This window comes from Dermacentor variabilis, chromosome 5, assembly GCF_050947875.1.
Source record: "Dermacentor variabilis isolate Ectoservices chromosome 5, ASM5094787v1, whole genome shotgun sequence".
Lineage (NCBI taxonomy): Eukaryota > Metazoa > Arthropoda > Arachnida > Ixodida > Ixodidae > Dermacentor > Dermacentor variabilis.
In genome coordinates this window covers 12,932,734-12,955,659 of record NC_134572.1, presented here as the reverse complement: position 1 = coordinate 12,955,659, position 22,926 = coordinate 12,932,734, and the positions used below count along the sequence as shown (strand labels likewise).

General features: G+C 44.4%; 1 protein-coding gene across 6 annotated transcripts in view; it reads right to left on the bottom strand.

Moving 5' to 3' along the window:
• The window catches only part of LOC142582263 (uncharacterized), a 227,336-nt gene that overhangs the window by 58,138 nt on the left and 146,272 nt on the right, over positions 1-22,926 (bottom strand). For all 6 annotated transcript variants that reach the window (XR_012828398.1, XM_075691743.1, XM_075691742.1 and 3 more), the window contains exons 9-10: positions 19,330-19,457; positions 1,765-1,933 (exon numbers count right to left, since the gene is read on the bottom strand). Coding sequence is in view for 5 of the 6 variants with exons in the window: in XM_075691743.1 (XP_075547858.1) it covers positions 1,765-1,933; positions 19,330-19,457 (297 nt within the window). In the remaining variant the exon portion in view is untranslated. The remainder of the gene's footprint in view (positions 1-1,764; positions 1,934-19,329; positions 19,458-22,926) is intronic.

The window sequence follows — 22,926 nt, the reverse complement described above, 5'->3', positions numbered from 1 at the left end:
TAACTTCTCAGCAGCATAAAACTGACACAAAAGGAAGCATTTTTGTAATGATCACTGTCATAACAGCATTAAAAATTTGCGATATTCACAGTTACTGAAACATCACTGCTGAGGAAAATTGACGTATTATACAACTGCCACTGCCATTCATGGAAGAACAAAAACTCCCAGTATAGGCCCTGACATCACTCTTCATGATGCCATGACAAAGCACCTCTCTTTATGGGTCAGCTCCTCCAATTCCCCTCTGCCTATAGGCAAGTGCACCTCATCCACGCCTATAGCATAAGGCAGAGTGAACATGCGTGTCACAATTAAAACTGAAGCTTTTTACCTATAAGCGAATGGCACAAAATATAAGCATATGGCTGTGTTGCTAGCCATAATTTGGCATGCACACTCTGTCGCAATGTTAAAACAGACATGGGTAGATTCTACTATGACTTTATTTTAGAAGCATCAACATGAAATGTGCCTTTCAACATAATGCACAAAATATGGTATGCTTGAGTATGCGTGCGAAGGGAAGGCTGCTTCATTTTGTAAAGCCGGTATCATGTTTCAAGCCTGTGCTCGAATGGACAAAATTTGCAGCCACTGGATGTAAGAGAAACACAAATGACACAGGAGAGGAACTCACAGAGCTGAGTTTTATGGCGACCAAATAGTTTCTTCAGCAAAATCTATCAAGGCACTTAACTGTATCTAACTCCCTCTGAGTATAGTACTGCTAGAATTTCATCATTGCTGGGGCCATTTTCACAGAAGCATGTGCTAATATTTTAATTGATACTAGTCGCTCATGTATATTAACTAATATGAAGTAGCTTTTATCGCCCAGTGGACAGCCACCCAAATTTTATATCTAACATAATTTACAAGCCAATTTGTGTTGATTAAGCAAATTATAATTAATGGGCCATCCAAGACCTTTAATGAAATATGCACAATCTGTCTGATAATAAAAGACACCTCCTCATGAATCTTTCTTTATACACCTTGTGTTAACTGAGTCATCAGCAATTAAACTCATATTGCTTAGAGTAGTCCCCCTCTCTTGCCGTAGCCACTTCTCTTTCTTAGCTCTGTTTTGTGCTCAAATAATGTGCCAACTAGCTCACCTATATAGTCATGTCATTGCTACACTGCACACAAAGCAGTGCATAGTGCCTATATACATGCAATAATGCCCATCCACACCACGCTCTGCCTCTAGATAGTTAGCATGCTCATCATGGCATTGAGCTTTGTACTTCGAGATTGGTATGACCATTCGTCAAGCTCCTAATCTCAAGGTCATGTGATGCTGCACTGCTAATATATAGGCGCATATAATGTTTTCCGCCACCACATAGGCATATCACTTCATTGGTGATGAGATCTTGGTGCTTTAGCTGATGCCTAAGGTACGGGTTCCAGTAGCCACTGTGATTACTTCTATGTAAGTGTCGGGAAAGGAAATGGCTGAAGTTTTCAAACGTTGAAGAAAAGGGTTGGCAACCATCTGAGCAAAACTTTGAACTCGAAGCAGCACAACAGAAGTAGTAATACTTGGCTGAGATGTTCATGACTGTGTGTATGTCTAGTAACTAAGCAAGGTCATTTCCCATATAAGAAAGGTGTTGCAGGACATTATTAAACAAACGTCACTATAGTGCTGGTACTGCTCCATTGTTGCATCAAGGTACAAGTACAACGAGGCATCTCGGCGAGTTTTGATGATTCCGAATACAGAGAAGAAATGCAAGAGCGACACGGGCTCACTTTCTGTCGTCGGTGATCGTTTGATGGTGGTTGTGGTGATGACCCTTCCATCGGAGGTTATTCGACTGTTCTTCTCGACAATGCGACTTTGTGGCGAGTGCGGCGCAAACTCAGTTGTCGTCTGGGAGTCTGCCATCACTGGAATCTGGGAGCCTTCCATGTAGAGGAACTGTGATGTAACAGAAATGCCACTCAGTCAAATATGTTGGTGCACATATATGCATACGATTCATAACAATATACCCAGAAACGGTGCATCTAATCTGCACATACAATTCATACATATTCACCGCAGTGGTGCATGCTATGGTCTCAGCTCATTTGATGATAAACCGTTCTCGGAAGCCAAGATCCAGAGCCCTCCCCCCCCCCTATCCAGATTTTTACACGTTACAGAAAAAAGTAACCGATTACATTTACTCGTACTTCATTAAAAATATGTAATTGGTTACAGTAACCAATCACTGCCCAACGAATATAATTGAAGAATTACTCAAAAGTAATCAATTACTTTTACATTGTACTTTCATTCAAACTTTTTATAATATCGCACAGATATCGTAATCCGAATGACCTGGTCTGGTACATCCAGTGCGTCCCCTGCAGCCCGCCCTACACTGCTTATCCTTACTAACAATGGGGCTTCAAAAATTTTGTTGGTCATCTTCCCTAAGTTTTCTTGTGGATATATCAGCAGCGACGATGAAAACTTGCTCGATGTGTGCGTTTGGGGATAATGTGCTTTAACACACGGACATATGGCAGACAAGATTGTTGTTACCCACCATCTGTGTCCTCTGTGAAGCGCATCACTTCATCGTTACAGTTGCGCCAACGAACAACTATGCGAATTCTCCGCAGGCAATTTCCTGGTTTTAACATCGTAAGTGGTCGTCGCTACTGAGACATACCAGCAACTGTTCAATTCACCAGCGAATGCATCTGGTGGAGCATTAACATGAAAAAAATATTGTGCTCCCATATTTGCCTATCTGAACTGTGCATCTACGAGGCTGCTGCACGGCATGATCTCGTGCGTTCTACTGTAGTTCACACCAAATTCTGGTTCCTAAAGCTGAGTCACCTGTATCAGCTTGTCTCGTCCATAAAGTAACTAATTAAATGCAATTGCTTACTGAAAACATCACTGAATTACAGTGAGCATCACAAGTAAAAAATGTAACCATTAACTTAGAAAATTAGCAAAAAATGTAATAGATTACATGTAATTCATTGCTAGAGTGCACTAAAATTATTCGTTACGTGCAAGCAGAGTGTACTAGAACATGGTGAGTTCCTAGAATGGCTGCACTTTCAATGAATTGAAAGTGAAACCAAAAGAACGTAAAACTATTGGGGGCGCCGCGATTGGTAGCACACAGGCAGCCGTGGTGCAGAGGTAGAATGCCTGCTTTCCACACAAATGACTGAGGTGCGAATCGCAGCACGAGGTGCTGTTTCCCCTTTTTTTTATACTTCATGCGTTGATGTTTTTGTTGCTTTTTGTTGATATATTGCTGCTTAATACTTGCTTCCATTGCTATGAAATCCTACAATAATTCAGGCGAAACTTGCAGAAATAATAACAAAACATAGGGGGTATTTTTGACAGAGAACGAGAAGTTTTGCAGCACCACCATACGGGGATCAACAAAACTATTCCAACCAAAGCATGGTATCCAAGACTTGTACATATATGAAACATCGCTGACGCCAGCTCGACAGGTTCCACTTGCCTCGCTGGCTGTACGTCAGGGTTGCCAGGCTTGGCAACATTGAGCCAAATTGGCTACGTTTGAAGGCTTGTGGCAGGAAAATTTTTGGGTTGGCTACTTCGCTACTCTCTGGCCACTTTTAAAATCAACATTTTTTCTATAAGAACTACAGACGAACCAGACAAAATATTACAAATAAACTGTATAATTCACTGTACTTCGCCTCTTATGACGCACACGATGTGCAACGACCATTTTCACTGTATGCGTTTAGAAGGGAGGACGCAATCTCCACCTTGCAACCGACAAAATTGATTTAACAGGAACACTTTCTGGCCCATTTCATGGAACGTCTCCTTTTATATTTGACTGCTTAGAAAATTATAACGTGGAAACAGAAGTGTTATTACGGTTCCATGATGAATTTGAGTAAAGGCATGTGAGAGTGCATAATATATGGCTATGAAAACTCCTAGAAAAACACTTAATTTTCTTCAGTGATAAGAAATCCTGACTAACATATGATATTCCCTTGAAAAGTTGAGATATGGGACAGGGATACATTGACAAGTTAACTAAAGAGCGAGAACACATATTCGCTGGTACTAGAGTTCAAATGACAACTACTTCCGGTTACTTAATCATTTATATAGCGATAACAATTCCAGAATACGAATACGGAGCCACCAGCTCTAACTTGATCACTAATTTCACATTTTAATTAAGTCGAAGGGCTATAAACATCATCATCATCATCATCATGGTGTTTTATGTCCACTGCAGGACGAAGGCCTCTCCCTACGATCTCCAATTACCCCTGTCCTGCGCCAACCGATTCTAACTAGCAGCCGCGAATTTCCTAGTTTCACCGCTCCACCTAGTCTTCTGCCGTCCACGACTGCGTTTCCCTTCTCTTGGTACCCATTCTGTAACCCTAATGGTCCAATGTTTATCTAACCACCGCATTGCATGACCTGCCCAGCTCCATGACCTCCCCGCTCCTAACCATCTTCGTTCCATCGCTCTTTGTGCGGTCCTTAATTTGTTCTCAATTCTTCTTTGTCATTCTCCAAGTCTCTGCCCCATATGTCAGCACTGGTAAAACGCACTGATTCTACACCTTTCTTTTCAATGATGATGGAAAGCTTCCAGTCAGGAGCTGATAATGTCTGCCATATGTGATTAAACCAATTTTTATTCTTCTAGGAAAGATCAGGGTTCCCCATCGTTAATTGGCCTAGGTAAACCTACTTCTTCACCTAGTCTAGAGGCTGACTGGCGATCTTAAACTCTTGTTTCCTTGCCCAGCTATTCATCATTATCTTTGTCTTTGCATATTAATCTTCAATCCCACCCTTACACACTCTCTGTTAAGGTCCTCAGTCATTTGTTGTAACTTGTCTGCATTGTTGCTGAATAGAACAATGTCATCGGCAAATCGAAGGTTGCCGACATATTCGCCGTCGATCACTGTGCACCTGGCTGATGTTTTTTTTACCCCGATATTGCCGCGAGTTTGCCACTTTTTATGCATGTAATTGATTCTATGCACCCCTCCCCCGCCCCCTTGTACTCAATGCACCATGTAGTGACCTTGTAAAGTATTTTACAAATAAATACAAATAAAGCAGATGGCACTACAGCATCAGCACTGGTGATGGGTTGACGATATGGAACGCTATAAAGACATAATTGTTCACTGCATCATTCATTTAATATTTCGCTCTAGTTCGGTATGTGATGACGGTGGTGAGCAAATGCCAAATAAACGCCGAGCAGATGGTGCGGAGCCGGCAAACAGACTTTTTCATTTAGCAAGGAGGAAAAGGTGCGCGGTGGGCACTCCTCTCTGGCTTCTGTAAACCGGCATGGCGCTGCTTGAATCACTGACCTAGTGAAGGTCAGTGGCTTGTATGTGTTGCCATCGCATGCTGTGGAACGATTTAGACGTGATCTAGCTCGCTTTACGTGCAAATTAGCTGATGCCATTTCATAGGAGGTCGTTGAAGAACCACTACGTAACCTTTCAATGCAGTGGTAACTGCAGTATGCGGAAATTTCTCTTGACTGCGCAAACATACGCGATGCGCATCATCAACCAGGGTGTGTGTGTGTGTGTTTGGAACTACTTTGTTACTTTGGCTGTCAGTTTTTATTCAACGAAGGGCAGTGGCGTCTATAAGCGAGCGTGAATGAGAAAATGTTCTCACTATCTGATCACTTGGCATAAGAAATAACAAAAAATTGGAGGACGCTTAAGCTTCGCCTTCAAGAGTGGAATGCGATAGCGTTATCGCACTCCGTTCGCAAAGCCCACTCATTCGCTCGGCATGCTCTTCAGTCACACAAAGACATAGTTTTCATATACAACACGTCTAAGTCCACAGCACAACTTTTTTCTAATTATGTGTTCCAGGAGCACCGCGCAGACGCATGACTCTTCGCCAGCAGCATGGCACATATCGCAGGGGACGCTTTCCCACCAGACGCGCTACGGCGCAGCGATCACGTCAGAGGCGTCCTGCATCAAACGCTGCGCCTAGGAATCGCGCTGTGAGCGGAAAGAGGAGCCGCGTCGCCTAAAACGAGGGTTCGAGTGACGCACGCTGGAAGTTGAAAGGGGAGAGAGCGAGAAAACTTATTAAACGCAAGGGTATTGGGGCATCAGAAGAATAAGAATGGGCTGGAGTGCGTTTGGCAGGCAGTCCCAAATCATGAACAGCAGGTTGCCGTTATCCCTCAAGAGAAGAGTATATAATAGCTGTGTCTTACCAGTACTCACCTACGGGGCAGAAACCTGGAGGCTTACGAAAAGGGTTCTACTCAAATTGAGGACGACACAACGAGCTATGGAAAGAAGAATGATAGGTGTAAAGTTAAGGGATAAGAAAAGAGCAGATTGGGTGAGAGAACAAACGCGAGTTAATGACATCTTAGTGGAAATCATGAAAAAGAAATGGGCATGGGCAGGACATGTAATGAGGAGGGAAGATAACCGATGGTCATTAAGGGTTACGGACTGGATCCCAAGGGAAGGGAAGCGTAGCAGGGGGCGGCAGAAAGTTAGGTGGGCGGATGAGATTAAGAAGTTTGCAGGGACGGCATGGCCACAATTAGCACATGACCGGGGTTGTTGGAGAAGTATGGGAGAGGCCTTTGCCCTGCAGTGGGCGTAACCAGGCTGATGATGATGATGATGATGATGATTGGGGCATCCTCGCACCGATCCCCGCACGGCCCCGATGCGCTCAAACGAGACGAAGGAGAGAAGCGGGCGAGTGACGCGCCACCTGTCGGAGCAGCGCCGTACAATGCGATGAGGGGCACGGCCGGTCTCGAGGGGTGCGCGCGCATAAAGGAAAGCGCGCGCTCCCCTAGAGACCGGCCTTGGGAGGGGGTCTTCTGTGTTTGCCGCAAGATGGCTCTGCGTCTGCGCCAAGCGCAAAAGAAATGTAGCAGAAACGCACTTCGCTACGCGTTTAACTGCGACTTCTGTAATTTACATGCTCATAATTACCGATATACACCGCAGTATACCTTTCTACGGCAAGTTTCTAAGGCAGCACCGCATTCACTAGAGGCGCTTTTGTCCCGCTTTGAAGCATTTGGGCCTCAACATGGGAACGTACAAGTCATAGTAATCTGTTCCATAGAGTGTTGAATGGGGGGCTGGGGTTGTTACATTTGTTCCTCAAACAGATTCTAAGCAGGTTTCTTTTTTTTTTGCGTGACCAAAAGGATGCTTTTCTGAGAACAATGATTCAAGCTAGACTGTGCGATTCTTTGCCTGATTATGTAGTGTCGTCCATGTATACGGGGCCAATTCCTTTACGTGCTTTTTTGCGTGAAGTGGTCGCGTCTTTCCGAATACTAAAAGCAAGATTTTCTAGTGAATATCTGGCCGCTGTTACTAGTAAGAAGTTGTACAAACATCTTGTTGATGTATTCTTGCCTGTACCGTTGTATCGTACAGTATTTGTTTTAGGTTCAGAACGAGATGTTCTTAAGAGAGTTAAACGAATGCCGGTAAGAGCTTCTGTTAAATCTTTCTTTTTTCAACTACATACAGGCACCCTCCGAGTGAAACCGTGGCTGCAAAGCAAAGGCATTTTTGTGCCTTGGTCTGTGAATTGCTTTATATGCAAAAAACCGGAGACGATTGAGCATATCTTTTTGGACTGTCATGACGCAGTGTTTTTGTGGGATATTCTAAAACGTAGCCTTAAAAAGGAATTGCCGTTAAGTGCTTTCGAGATACGCTTCCTGCCATGCGCGGAACCAGAGGGAGTGCCTGTCGATCTGTTAATGCTTCTGTGCATGCACAGTGTGTGGCGAACGCGTATGGATATTAGACATGAGCGCATTGTTCAGACCCCAGCACACAAATACTTCATTGAAAGTGTGTTATATATACGCGAATTTTTTCTGTGCACAGAGTGATCCTCCTGATTGGCTAAGTGCTTTGGACAAAGTGACTAGCCTACATCATTCTTATCTCACCACACTGATCCGGCATTGACTAGTTGTCTTTTATGGCCATGTAATACTCACATTGTATTTTCTTTTGCCAAGCCGGTAATTAAAAAAAACTCATGGCTGAGTGGTAGCGTCCCCGTCTTACACTCCGGAGACCCTGGTTCGATTCCCACCCAGCCTATCTTGCAAGTTGTTCTTATTTATTAATTGCCTTTCGCCATTTTTTGCTCACGGCTAACGCCGCCGACGCCGACGACACCGGCTTTTTCTGCGACACGAGCTCCTTAAGAGGAAGCTTTAGCTCGAGTGCTCCTATCTAAATACACGTAAAAGGAGAATTCGTTTTTCTCCGCAACCACTGCACCAAATTTGACGAGGTTTGTTGCATTTAAAAGAAAAACTTAAAATCTAGTGACTGTTGGTTTCGAATTTTTGAGTTAGGTCGTCAATCTATTATTAAAAATTGGCGAAAATCAAAAATTTTCAGAAAACGAAACTATCAAGTTTACAACTCTGTAACTCAACCACTATGAATGATAATACAATTCTGTGAATTGCATCTAAAAGTACATTCATAGCGGACAAAATTGATGTGTTACACATGAATATAAAAAATTTAATCATAGGGAAATACAACTTTTGTAAAACCGTTGTAACCAACGTAACAAATTCATGTAAGATGTAAGATGACATATTGAATTTGTCCGCTTTGAATGATCTAATGGATGCCGTTTACAGAACCGCGATATCAGTTCTTGATGCATAGCCATCAGTTTGTAAACTTCGTGCTTCAATTCTTTTCAAACGGTCAAATATTTGAAAATCGTTTTAAGAAAATTCAAGCCCTAAATCGAAATTCCGCTTCCAGCAGTCACTAGAATTTAACTTTCTCTTTCAAATGCAACAAATTTCATCAAAATCGGTCCAGGGGTTATCTCATAAAAACGTTTTTGCGTTTTACATGTATTTGAATAGGCCGCGTCGGAGTTGGGCCCGAGCTAAAGCTTCCTCTTAACGCTGTCGCGTTAATACATGAGTGCTCGTGTAGGCAAACCTAATGCAACCCCGAAACATCTAAGCATAAAATATTTGCGTCAGCGACCGGCATCGTTCTCAACCATTTCAAGTCTAGTTAACCTGAAATCGCCATGCCATTTACCTCAAGTTTCTGTTAGCCTCCTGTATGACGCCGATGACATTGCTCAATGCAGCAATCATTGTGGTTGGTAAGCCATACTACAGCATGATACATGTAAGTGTTGTGCTCCACCATTGCCTTTTTACTCTGGAAAGCAGTAATATCCAAAGGGCAACGCATAATAATAATCGGACGGCTATTTGTGAGAATATAATTTCCGAAAAAGTAGTGAGCACGTTGTAGACGACGGGACCAAGAAGACCGAAAAACGAAACCAGGTCAGGACTACCAAATGATTTTACGAACACTGCCAACAGGTGCGTCCGTTCTGCATACGGTTTTTTACATGGTGACGTTAAGGCGAGGCCTTACAGAGTGGAACATTTTCGAGACGCTCTCACACGGCTGTCTCTCATGCCGGAAGTGGTTGCGCTGAGTGCATATCAAATGAACCATCTGTGGGTGGTGACTTTCAAGGACGAAGAAGGGAAAAAGAGGATTATCGCTGCAGACGCGTTTGATGTCAAGGACCACCGCTGTGTAGTCGTCGACCCGTGTGACAGAGGCGTCCGTATCAAGCTCTACTGGCTCCTTCACGTGTACCTGACGACGACGTTCGCACTGCCTTGTCGCCTTTTGGAAAGGTGACTGAGATCACCAGGGACAGGTGGCGGGTACAAGGATGCGTTGACAAAGGGTCAACCACCCGTACTGTCACTATTAAGCTGAAGGTAGGCGTCACCGCTGAAGACTTGCCCCACCAGCTGCGAGTGGCGGAAGATGTTGCGCTCGTGCACGTCCGTGGCAGAGCTCCCCTCTGCCTCCGATGCCACGGCATCGGGCACATCCGACGCAAGTGCCGTGTAACACGCTGTGGGCTTTGTCGTCGTTTCGGCCACGACGAGACCCAGTGCGTCCGAATTCATTGCCACAGTGACAGGCCGGGCATTGAAGGAAGATGTCACAGATCATTTGATGGACGTGGTCGACGCAGTGGAAGCCGCAGGCGAAGGGAAAGAGACCCAGCCCTCGGTGTGAACGCCCCTGAAGTAGGCAACGACTGTTAATGAAGACAAGTCATCGGACGGCTGGAAAGACCCTTGGGATGACACGGTGGAACCAACCAACTCAATAGAGGTCGAGGTAAAAGAGGCCAAAGAAACGTGCACATCAGCAGAAGTGACTACCGGCGAACAGCACGACACTGACGACACCGTGATGCCAACGTCAAGTAGTGCACATGCTAAGAGGCTTCACGAAGAGGCGGATGAGCATGAGGAAAAGGATCAAGAGACTGGGAATGACGAGCCTCCTCAGAAAGCTACCCCGGGACGCCGACCGGCGTTCAAGCCCAAGCCCGGCGTTCCAGCCAAACGCCGTTCTACAACCCAGACGCCTCCGCGTTAGCGGAGGCGTTCCTGAGTTAGAAAAATTGTTGTTGGGGTCTGGGGACTGGGGTTTGTGAGCAGGATGTGCGTCGGCCGTCGTCATTTGGGCTTTGAAGTCCAGAAAACCATGGTCCGCCTCCCTAGACCGTCGAGTCATTGTAGCAGATGTGAGACGGACGGTTGTAGCAGATGTGAGACGGTTTAGATTCTCCTGTCGTTAAATGGCAGCTAATTTTCGACTGGTCTTTGTGTCGCGACGTTGAACGTGCGTGGACTTAGCGGGCGTAGAAGTCAATGCCAAGTTAACCGTATTCTTATTGAAAATAATATTGACTTATTGGCCATTCAAGAAACAAAAATTGCGACTGATGAATACACGGAGCAAATGGTTAACGTTTTCCGCCCCAGGTATACCGTAAGTGTATGTCATGCGGCGGGTAGGTCTGGGGGCTGCCTTATTCTTTTGCGTAGCAGTATTGCTGTAGTTGAAGCCGTCACGTCATCCGAGGATGGTAGAATGGTCCTCTGCTATTTTACTTTTTCAGAGGTGCCATGGAGGGCTATATGTGTTTATGCTCCGAACGTAGCACGGGAGCGGGAAGTCTTTTTTGGTGATATTCAGCAGTACTTGAATTGTGAAAGACATGTCATATTACTAGGTGATTTTAATTGTGTTTGCTTTCCAGAAGATAAATCTAAGTTGACTAGTGTTTGTGATAAAAGTGCGTTGCTTTTAAGTTCGATTGTAAGGCAACAAGAGCTTGAAGACATTGGTTATGTGTTGTCAAGTGAAAATTATACCATGTATACGCACTATCAAGGTCAGTGTCATGGCAGGCTAGACCGAATTTATGCTCCGTTAGCCTTTGTACCGTTATTTTCAAGTTATCAAGTGTTACATGTTAGTTTTAGCGATCATTGCCTCGTTATGTCAACCATAGAAAAGAAACAAAAACCATCGAAATTCAGCTGGGACTTATGGAAGCTATATGATAAGCTTTTGCAAGACGACGTTTTTCAAAAGGCAGTTCAAGAAAAGCTCGAAAATTTGCTCAGCATAACTACGTCAGCGTTCTTCATTGCAGAATGGGAACTCTTCAAAAGAGACGTTAAATTCACCGCGATTGAAAGAGCATGCGTAGTCTATCACAATGAAAAAGAGCGTGAGAAAGAATTAAACCTTAGGCTAAAATATATGCTCAGCGCAGAAAGCTCTTCGCCTGGCTTATTTTCGAAAGAAATCAAAGAAGTGAAGTCTGAACTTGAAGTAATGGATGAAAAAAAGTACAAGGGTGCGGTATTAAGGGCAAGAGCGGAGAGTTTATGGATGAGGGAGACACCTACCAAGCGAGCAATAAGTGACGAGAAGAAACACGCGGTTTTCAAAGAAATAACAGAAATAAGTTATCAAGGGGAAGTCACTCGTGATGTTGGAATGATTTAGCACGCATTTGAGTCTTATTATGAAAGTTTGATGGGGAAAAATACATGTGATATCGAAAGGTTTAGAACTGACTTCTTGCCATTAATGCCAACATTATGAGACGAGGTCTGTGAAGCGGTCGACAGACCAATAAGCCTTTCAGAAATTGAAGATGCGATTGACGAACTTAGTCCCGGCAAGTCGCCGGGGCCTGATGGTCTGGGAGGGGCTTTCTATAAGAGCTTTAAAAGTGGAATAGCTGTAGCATTACATCGCGTGATAAGGGAGATGTACGAGAAAAAGGAAGCACCTCCTTCTTTTCGGACATCGCACGTTATTTTAATTCCTAAAGTAAAAGATCGTGCGCGACTTTTGGCGGTTGAAGCCTACAGATCAATAAGCTTGACAAATACGGACTATAAAGTTTACACTAAAGTACTGGTGCGACGATTGCAGACCGTTATAAAAGAACTTGTGGGCCCCCATCAGACATGCGGTATCAAAGGCAGATCGATCTTTTCGAATATACATACTGCAAGGACCATACTGCAATGCTGCGATGAAAGAGAGGACATATCGAGTCGCTATGATACAAATAGACCTTGAAAAGGCTTTTGACAGAGTCGTCCATGATGTCATATTTTTGCTCTTAGAATATGTTAAAGCCGGTGCAGTGATAACAGATGGAGTAAGAATGGTGTACAAGGATTGCACTGCAAAGTTAGTAATTAATAGGAAATTAGGCGCCAGTATAAAAGTGGAATCATCAGTAAAACAAGGATGCTGCTTGTCGCCTCTTCTATTTGCCTTGTATTTAGAGCCTTCCTGTTTGAAAATAATTAAAAGCCAATCTATTAGTGGGTTTATCTACGCAGGAATTGAGACTAGAGTTCTGGCTTATGCAGATGACGTGGCAATTTTTTGCTGTGATACAGAAAGCGTCAATAACACTATGAAACAGGTTGTTTCCTTTGGCGCCGCAACTGGAAGTGTTGTCAGCTGGACTAAGTGCCTAGGTTTATGGCACGGCAGCTGGCCACAGGTACCCGAGTTTTTTTACAATATGAACTGGAGCGTTACCCCTGGAAAATATCTTGGGGTGCCATTACAACATTATCGTGACAGTGCCGCGCATTGGATCGAAGAAGTAAAAAGAGTTAAAGATCGGACAGAAAAGTGGGGCGGGCATAATTTTTCGATGTTTTGAAGAGCTAGTGTTTGCAATTTGTTTTTAGTTACAAAGGTATATTATGTACTACAAGTGTTATGCATGGCAAGGATTGCGGTGCAGAAACTTCACAGAGTGTTTGCGGTATATATATGGGGATCCACTTGGGAGAGAACTAGCCGGTGTAACTTGTTTCATTCGGTGAAGAATGGAGGACTAGAATTAACACATTTGTTTTTGAAACAGATTGTTAGTAGGTTCTTTTTCTTAAGGGACCAAAGTGATATATTTCTGCGTACTGTTATTCAAGTGAGATAGAGTTCTTCCTTGCCTGAGTAGGTTGTCTCATCAGCAAATGAACGTACTCGAACACCAATTGGCTTTCTGAGGGAAGTTGTTATGGCCTTTTCTTTACTGAAAGCGCATTTTTCGAATGAATTTTTGACTTCAGTGACGCGTAAGAAACTTTATAGTGATCTGATTGATCTTTTCTTGCCGCATACTGTTTACCGTATGATGTATAACTTCGGACCTGAACGCAATGTGCTGAAACGCGTTAGAAAAATGCCGGTTAGATCTTCAGCGAAAACCTTCTTTTTTCAATTGCATTCGGGCACTCTCCTTGTGAAGCCATAGCTGCAAAGCAAGGGCTTCTTTGTTCCATGGTCTGTTAACTGCATCATATGTAAAAAACCTGAAACTATTGAGCAAATCTTCTTGGATTGCCATGACTCAGTTTTCTTGTGGGATGTTCTCAAACGAACCCTGAAGAAAGAACTGCCGTTAAGTCCTTTCGGTATTCGATTCTGACCGTGTGTAGACACAGGGGGAGTAGCGGCTGACTTGATAATGCTTTTGTGTATGAGCAGCGTGTGGAAAACGCGCATGGATGTCAGGAATGTCCGCGTAGATGAAAGGTCTGCGAGGGAACACCTAAGTGAAAGTCTTAGGTACACGCATGATGCCCTCAAGCACATGATTGAACCACCAGAGTGGTTTCAGGAGCTTGACACTTTGGTGTCTGTGATATCCTCTTTCAGTGCCTTTTAAATATGTACAGCCTCTCGAAGTGATGTAATATTACTTTTCTGCACCAAGTGACCTACTTTGTACGCGTTTGAGTGGTGTTGAAATCAAGGTAATAAAGAAAAAAACTCATGGCTGAGTGGTAGCGTCCCCGTCTTACACTCCGGAGACCCTGGTTCGATTCCCACCCAGCCTATCTTGCAAGTTGTTTCTGTTAGCCTCCTGTATGACGCCGATGGCATTGCTCAATACAGCAATCATTGCGGTTGGTAAGCCATACTACAGCATGATACATGTAAGTGTTGTGCTCCACCATTGCCTTTTTACTCTGTAAAGCAGTAATATCCAAAGGGCAACGCATAATAATAATCGGACGGCTATTTGTGAGGATATAATTTCCGAAAAATCAGTGAGCACGTTGTAGACGACGGTACCAACAAGACCGAAAAACGAAATCGGTTTTCATTCTCCTTCGAAAGAAAAAGCACCTGCTAGCGCCGTAATAAGACCTTGCATGGTCATGCCGCAGGATTAAACCAAGCGCTTGGACCATGGGCTAAGCCCATGGTCTAAGACCAAACCAAAGTGGCGAACTGAAGCTGTGGCAGAACGACTGGGAGAACGATTTTCGATCATTGCCTGATGTGTGCCCATAGGTTTAGAGCTGGGTTACTTCTCTGCGCATATATTTATATATAACCCATCATCTATATACCACTGCTTCGGACGCTCCCGCAGTTCGCAGTCGGTCGCTCGACCACTCGACAAACGTAATTCACACAGCACGGTATGCTGTTAATAGTAGCAGTGGTGATCCAACTGCGCCATGTGCGCCATTTTGCTGCAGTGCGACTTGCGTGCTCCTGGCAGCACTCAATTAAGTGGCATTTGCGCAAACTGCGCAAAAGTGCAGTATTTTCGCGTTTTCACGGCAATGCAATGTTTTCAGTAGGGTTATGCAACTACAATAAACGACCGATTTCCCGGAAGCCCGATTTTTCGGACATGCCCGATAATTCGGACGCCTTCGCGGCGCCACCACATAGTCAACGTCTGAAATTTCGGACGCAAAAACCCATCGCTGTCCAATTTTTCGGACTTTTTGCCATGACCGCAGGTCCAAAACGGCATTGATCGAAGTCACCGCCACCGCCGCCATTTTTATTATCTCGCTGCCTCTAACAGGAGCTCTCACATGCAGATCCGCTGGCAGCCGTAGCCGTAGCGACCACCGCGGCCACGCTAGGCCTAGCTGCTTCGGCGTTCTCTGCCAAGCTTCTTGCTATTCAGTGCCGTGTTTCTCATTATTCGCCGCTGTTAGCAATGGCACCAACTCCACTTTTGTAATCCTCCCTTATTTGAGGATGCAATTTAGTAAAGCAATTGTAATTAAACAGTAAACAGTAAAACAATTGGGTGCAGCATGGTACATATAAATATTACATTGGTTGTCAGGCAGAGCACAGCTTCTAAAGCATTCAAAAAGCCGCAGTATGAGCAAGGTGGTGCACCAACAAAACTTAACAATAAATTCCAGATTTATCATGAATATCATCTAGAAATCTCAACAACGCTTCTGTAACCAATGTCTACACTTGAAATCCCACAAATGTCCCCTGGATGGCTATGTCCAGATTGTTTCATCCAGCAGACATTGTTCGAATATTTTCTTAATAGATACCTGAGTGATTACTTGATAATCTAGTAAACACTCAGAACAGTGTTGCATTTATCTGGCTGCTTTACTTAAAGGGCCCCTGAAACGGTTCGCTCAAATTTTGTAGGCGCGTAGGGTACAGCTAAAGTTAATCATTCGCACCACAATTTGTGTGAAGCGTCTCATATTAAGAAAGCTACGGACAATTACAAGTTACCTTTCTCCATAGCTATGCATTTTCTCCTCAACTTCTTCGCCGAGTTATCGTGGCTAAGCTCCGTCTTTACTGGCTCCGTGTCATGATGGCACGTCGTGTCGTCTACTTCCGGTTCTCTAGGAGTGAGTGCGCGAAGCCTCTCCAACCTCTCTGCCAGCTGCTTGCATGGCAGTCGACCGCAAGCGAGAGCTATCGAAGCAGCGTGCGTTGTGGGAATCCTGCCGCAGCGCCAAACGTGTCTATTATTCCGGTAAACACAGGCGAGCTTGGCGTTTCGACGGATGGCTGGAGGCATAAACTCAAGCTGATGAAGCAACTTTGGCGTAGACGCACCTGAGCGGCCTGATCGGTCTGCACGGCGGTCCAGCCACCTGTTGGCGCAGAGCTTAACCAGCCAAACAAAGAGCTAATATTGCTCTAACCTTGCAAGTGTAAAACATTTTAAACATTTACAAAAACATGTTAACGATTACGCTCCGCCGAAAAATGTACAACTGCAACAAAGACGAATACACTTCGTTACTGCTGCTGTGTTTGGTTAGGCTCTGTGCCACCAGGTGGCTGCACCGTGCAGATCATTCACGTTTGCGCTTCTGCTCATCGCGAGAAACGGCATGGTCTAGTGGCCAGGCCCTGTCCCCTCGCTTGCGTTTACCCGAATACTAGACTCGCGAAGTTGTGGAAGTAATCCTCCGGTGTATAGTGGCGGCCGCAAACGCGCAAATCCTGGCGCCAATCGGATACCAGACACTGGTATGCACTGCAGAAACTCCGCTCGTCTGCTGCCTTGCAGAGGGACACGATGTCGCAGCTTGACGTATTGCCAGTCGCTACGTTTGCCGCCCACAACGCAACAAAGGCAATTCATGGTGCTCACGAAAAGACAGACCGACACTGACCGCGAAGCTCTCGTCAAGGCGGAGCACGTTGTAACACAAGCAGACGACACCTGCTGTGTGCTGGAAGTGCTTAAGTGTACTGAGAAATTGTTCTTGTGGATTCTCTTTCTGTTACTTTCTTTTTATAGAAACAAATTAAGTAACATTCCAACTATTACGAACAACATTTGTTCACCATTAAGTTGGAAAATTATTGATGACGCGCCCTGGGCAGCCAATCGGATAGTTCGCCCTACTGACATCATTAGGGCAATTGGCATCAAATGGGTAGGGGTGGCTGAAAATTCAGCCGAGCAGTGTGCTGCGATCGGGAGTGGTGTACAATTTTAAAACCGTATAATAAATTACCCACTTTACGCGGAGCGCTTAGATGCATCAATTAACCATCAGAAGGACCTACTCTAACGACTCAGCACGTTGGTAAAAAATCGTCAAAATCGCTTCCGGGTCCCTTTAACTTTCATTCCTTTTTAAATTATAAACATGCTGAAAAGTGAACATGTTGTTCTCCTTCCTATCCCCTTCCCCTTTTTCTTTCTTTCTTTCTATCTTTATGCAAATATTAGTTTAAAGAATATCCCCAGCTACCTTCATGCACATAATTACATGTGTGCATGACTTGTACTTACCTATAGAATTAAATGTCGATTAACCCCAAAAAAACAGTATGCATGGCGATAACGCGAAAGAAAGAAGTTATCAAATATGATTACAGCATTAAAGGCACTAGGCTTCAAAAAATGAATGAACAAAAATATTTAGGTGTCACGATTGCTTTAAACCTCAGATGGGATGCCCACATTTCTTGCATTACTTCAGTTGTTCTGCGCAAGCTGTTTTATCTTCGCAGATGCCCCCGGCTGGCCCCTCAATCTACCAAGCTTTTAGCCTATACTACCTATGTTAGACCGCTATTAGAATACGCTAACACAGCATGGTTTCCTTATACAGTCACTAACATTAAAAAACTAGAAAATATACAGAGGAAGGCTGCAAGATTTATCTGCAACAAATAAAGCGCACTGATTCTCCCACAAATATGTTAACCAGCTCTGGCCTTCAAACACTGGCGATCAGAGCAAAACAAGCGAGCCTGAAATTTCTTTTTCAGCTACTTCAGAACAATCATAAAATTGACACATCATTGTACATCCGTCCATCAGAATTCCGCGTCACCCGGCACAAACATTCACACGCACTGAAAGAGTACTCTTACTACAATGACACTTTCAAGCACTTTTTTTTCTACTTGGTGTCAAGGAATGGAATTGTTTAGATCCCTCAGTTACTAGTGTCAATTCATTACTGGACTTTGCCTCAAAAATAGAAAATATTATCTGTTAATGCAGCAACGCCCTCAGCCCCAGAGGCATTTCACAGTCATTGGAAGCACATTAGTTTTCGAGTGCTCACAACAGAGTGCTTTCAGGTTTGCTGTTATCTGCCTGTGTACCACTCCATTTCATGTATAATTTCTGTTATCTTTTGCTGTTGTTTACATTGTGTCATGTTAGGTTAAAAGTGAGTGCTTTGTATATTATTTCTATTATAAATGTGTATAAGTTATAGGCTTTATATATGTTGTTCAAAGAATTTCAATTCTGCATAAATTCCTAATTATCATTAAGGAAATTTATTGTGTATACCTTTAGCTCTTATACCTTTGTGATGACTGTCACTGCACTGGATTCCCGTTTCTGTTTTTCCATGTGGTGTTGGTGTATTATAATACCTGCAAGTACAATCTTTACGCCCAGCTGCTATGGTCTCGGAAAGACACTGAAAATAAAAAATAAATAAATAAAAAGGAAATACTTCAACGGGAATGAGCGATTATGTGGCGTCCTATATATGGTGCTCCTAGGTTTTAAAATTTTTAATAGACGAATCTCGACACACTAACAACGCCCTTCCATACTTCCAGCACATTTTTTTGTTTGTTTTTTTGTTGAGGGGGGGGGGGTGGAGGCGAAATGCCCAGTGCCGTAGCTAGGGGAGGGGGGGCATGCAGAATGGGCACGTTCTCCCTGAACAAAAGATACCTGTGCCACTGTCCAGTGTCATTCTAATTAAGGTAGTACAGTGCCCAGCGATCAATTGTGGAGAATCTAGAGTTGAAGTGTCGGGCAGCAATTTCGAAATAAATCTGCATGAACGGCTTTGAGCATGGTGCCGTGCTGCTAACATTAATAAAGGCGCCAAGGGATCAAGCAGCAGAGTAGTGTTTTTGATGTAGGATGTGTGTGCTTGCATATGCCTTCAGTGTTTCTCCGCCGCTTATCTTTTCACTTATTTATGCATTTGCTTCAGTGCAGCGTATTCCACCGGAAAGTCGCTCACGTTCATACGGTTGCCTTTGTTTCATACCAGCTATACAGAGCCAGAAGAAATGCTGCAGGCAATTATGGGGCCTCCTCCGTTATATAGCATGAATGTGTAAATTGAAGGCATGCCTTACCTCTACTGTCAGGGAGCCGGACACATTGTCATACTCCAAGGGCCTCGACTGCAACGTGATGATCTGACGTTGACTGGGCACTCTTCTAAGTTCCGAAATGCTAACAATTCCAAGACCAAGGAAGTTGTCTGGAAAGAAGCATGCAGCAACACGTGCCTTCGTCACACACACAAAAAGAAAGCTTCTGAACCACCAGAAAAAATGAAAGCTGCAAAGTCCATTTGTACGCATAGCAACAAAGCAGCTAGCTGTTTCCCAAACCATGGTTAAAAAAAAAAAAGGGGGGAGGGGGATCTTTATACAGGTGTCGAACTTCACGTGCCTAGGTAAAAGGCAGGTTTTTACTTTGAGTATATTCGTAAGAGTCGTATTGATTGGTTTAATTATTTTTCGACATGCTTCAAAGCACATCGAAGTAAATATTAAAGGAGTAATTTTGGGGTAACTCAGACGTTAGTTGTCATGTCATAGCTTGTCACATAATGCAATATCTAAATATCCTTAGCTAAAAGATATGTCCTCTGAAGTTCTTTCTGTCAACTAGTCATTCCTAACACCATGTTCTTCGGATGCTGGCAGGCAGATTTAGTGACTACAACTTGACGCCGAAAGACCCATTGTGTAGCCCAAATATGATGGCTCTCTTTGGCAAGGTGTGATGAACAGGAAGAAGTAATCAAAAAAGAAATTTAAATCTAATATTTATGCACAAGCTAAATATCGTATACATATATATATATATATATATATATATATATATATATATATATATATATATATAAACGAGAAGAAAGGGGGTTAATCGAGGGGCCGATTTTTATTAGTCATATCATGAGAAGCCAGCAAACACTGACACCAAGGACAACATAGGGGGAATTACTTGTGCTTAATAAATGGAATGTAGAAACGATAAGTTCATGGAAATTAAAGTGGATGAAAAAACAACTTGCCGCAGGTGGGAACCGAACCCACGAATGCGAAGGTTGTGAGTTCGGTTCCCACCTGCGGCAAGTAATTCAACTTGTAACTATACTTACGCTGTGATATCATGTCTATAATGGAACCCATGAATTTTGTACTGTACTACTGTTTCTATTTTTTTTCTGATTTATTTTGAATTTTGTTCTCAGTTGTCCCAGTGATTTCTAATTCTAATTATTCCAGACACTTCAGTAGCTCAACTTGTAACTAAACTTATCCTCTGACATCATGTCTATAATGAAACCCATGAATCTTGTACTGTACTACTCTTCTTTGTATTTTTTTTCTTACTTATTTTGAATTTCCTCCCCTGTCGTCCCAGGAGGTGAACCTGAAGTGCTGCACAAGAAACAAGAGTGTCACTCGATGCTCGTGCCACTAATAACTTTAATGCACAGTTGTGATGGCAACGCTGACATAAAAAGACTGGTTGTTTGAAGAATGTCCACTGTGAGAGAACGGAGAAACAAGCGCATATCAACGAATGTTGCTACTCGGCTTCCATCTCAGCCGTGAGGACGGGAAACGTCAGCAAACCGAGTCAGCCGCGGATAATGAAGACCAAAGGAAACGAGTTCGTATGATTTTCAGCATACTTTAAACGGTACGTCTAGGTGTGCGTCTACAGCGGCAACGATTGTCATAGCTCGAGATCATCCAATATCAACGTACTCGGCAACCGACGCTCTCAGGGCGCATATTCGGCACGTTGCCCGATTACCTTCTCACCATCTTGCCGCTCTATCCGCAGAAAGGCCACGCACAACTTTCAGTCGTATAATTGATGCCAATCGTACCTCATTGCCATCGAACTACATGCCTGCAGCAAGACTGTCCTCACCTTTATGGTGCCTGCACAGACCTGACATACGCCTCACCATCCCTGGAATCATGAAGAAAGCCAACATGCCGTCGTTTGCCCTTAAGCAGGCCACATTAGAACATTTACATGAGGTGCACAGTGGCCGCGTACACGTTTACATCGATGGTTCAGTCACATCTGCAAGCGCAGCTGCCGCTGTGGTGATACCAAGAAGATCCGTCAAAATACAGCTACAGACGTCACATGTATCATCAACGACAGCTGCTGAACTGGTAGCCCTGCGTGCGGCTCTTCATTTCATTAAGGAGGAACGATCCCACGCATGGTAAGTCTTCTGTGATTCCAAGGCAGCCCTACAGAGTGTACTCTCAGCACTGCGCCATGGATCACATGAGCAGCTCGTCGCAGAGATTAGAGAAGTCCACCATCGACTAGTTGACGAAGGACACGATATAATATATCAGTGGTTGCCCAGTCACTGTGGTATACATGGCAATGATCGAGCAGACGCAGCTGCCCGATCTGCCCACGACGGCGTCAACTGTGTTGCCATTCCTTTTTCGAAAGCCGACGCAGCGAAAAAACTTGCCGCACTTGCGCGTGACCTGACATTAGCCCAATGTAATTCATCCGATTTCACAAGTGCACGCCTCCATACCCTGGACCGTAATTTACAGCTCCATATTCCGCCCGAGCTTCCACGACGTGACTGCACCCTTCTTGTCCGTCTATGGCTTGGAGTAGCATTTTCAAATGCCTACTCTTTCCTTATCGGAATGGCCAACAGCCCAATGTGAGTTCTGCGGGTGCAACGAAACGATCGAGCATCTTCTTTGTCAGTGCTCTCGTTTTAACCCACAAAGAGCAGTCCTCTCAACCACCTTGGACGAACTGGACAGGCGCCCAATGACCGAAAACAAGATCCTTGGAACCTGGCCTACGCGAACATCAGCGCGATCCGCTATGAAGGCGCTGCTGCGATAATTGAAAGACACGGGACTTTCTGACAAATTGTGACTATACACTGTGTGACGTAGGACTGTTCGGTGACACTGCGTAAGACTAGGAACGCCTTTGCGGGCTGCGTGACAGTGCCCACAGAAATAGTTCGTGTGTACGTGCGTGTGTGTGTGTGTGTGCTTAGTTTTTTTTATTTATTTATTTTTCCATTCTTTTTATCCTTCTTTCTTCCTCACCTATTGCATCCCCTTTCCCCTCCCCCAGTACATCGTAGCTAACCGGAGATGATCTCTGGTTAACCTCCCTGTGTTTTCTTTGCCTTTCTCTCTCTCTCTCTTTAAACGGTACACTGACACGCATTTCCATTAAGCACGTGGCACATGTGTTTTCAAGTACTGCCTTTCCACATATGTTGAAGTGAAAGAGCCGTCGTCATCGCCATGCCGTGCCGAATAAAGTCCAAGTGTGCGATGAGCGGCCCTGGCACCGAATGTTAGTAGTCACGTGATGCGCTGCGGTCCGACGCGAGGGCAAGCCGAGAAGGATGAAGGCTTGATGCGCGCAGTCTTTCCTCGTACCAGGCGTTGAAGGTCACGTGATCGAGCATACGCTGCCCCACGGCCGGGCTTGAGGAGGAAAGCGCGCATACGTGACCTGCGCGCCGCGCGCGTTGGAGGGCCACGGCTGCGGCTGCTAGGGCGAAGAGAGCAAGGGCGCGCTGAGATGGGCGGTAGATTCGTGAGCGCCTAGGTCCGGAGATCGCGTAAACCGAGTTTTGGAGACGGACACAGATAAAATTTTGAAGCGAGCGGCAGCACGACATGCTCATTTTG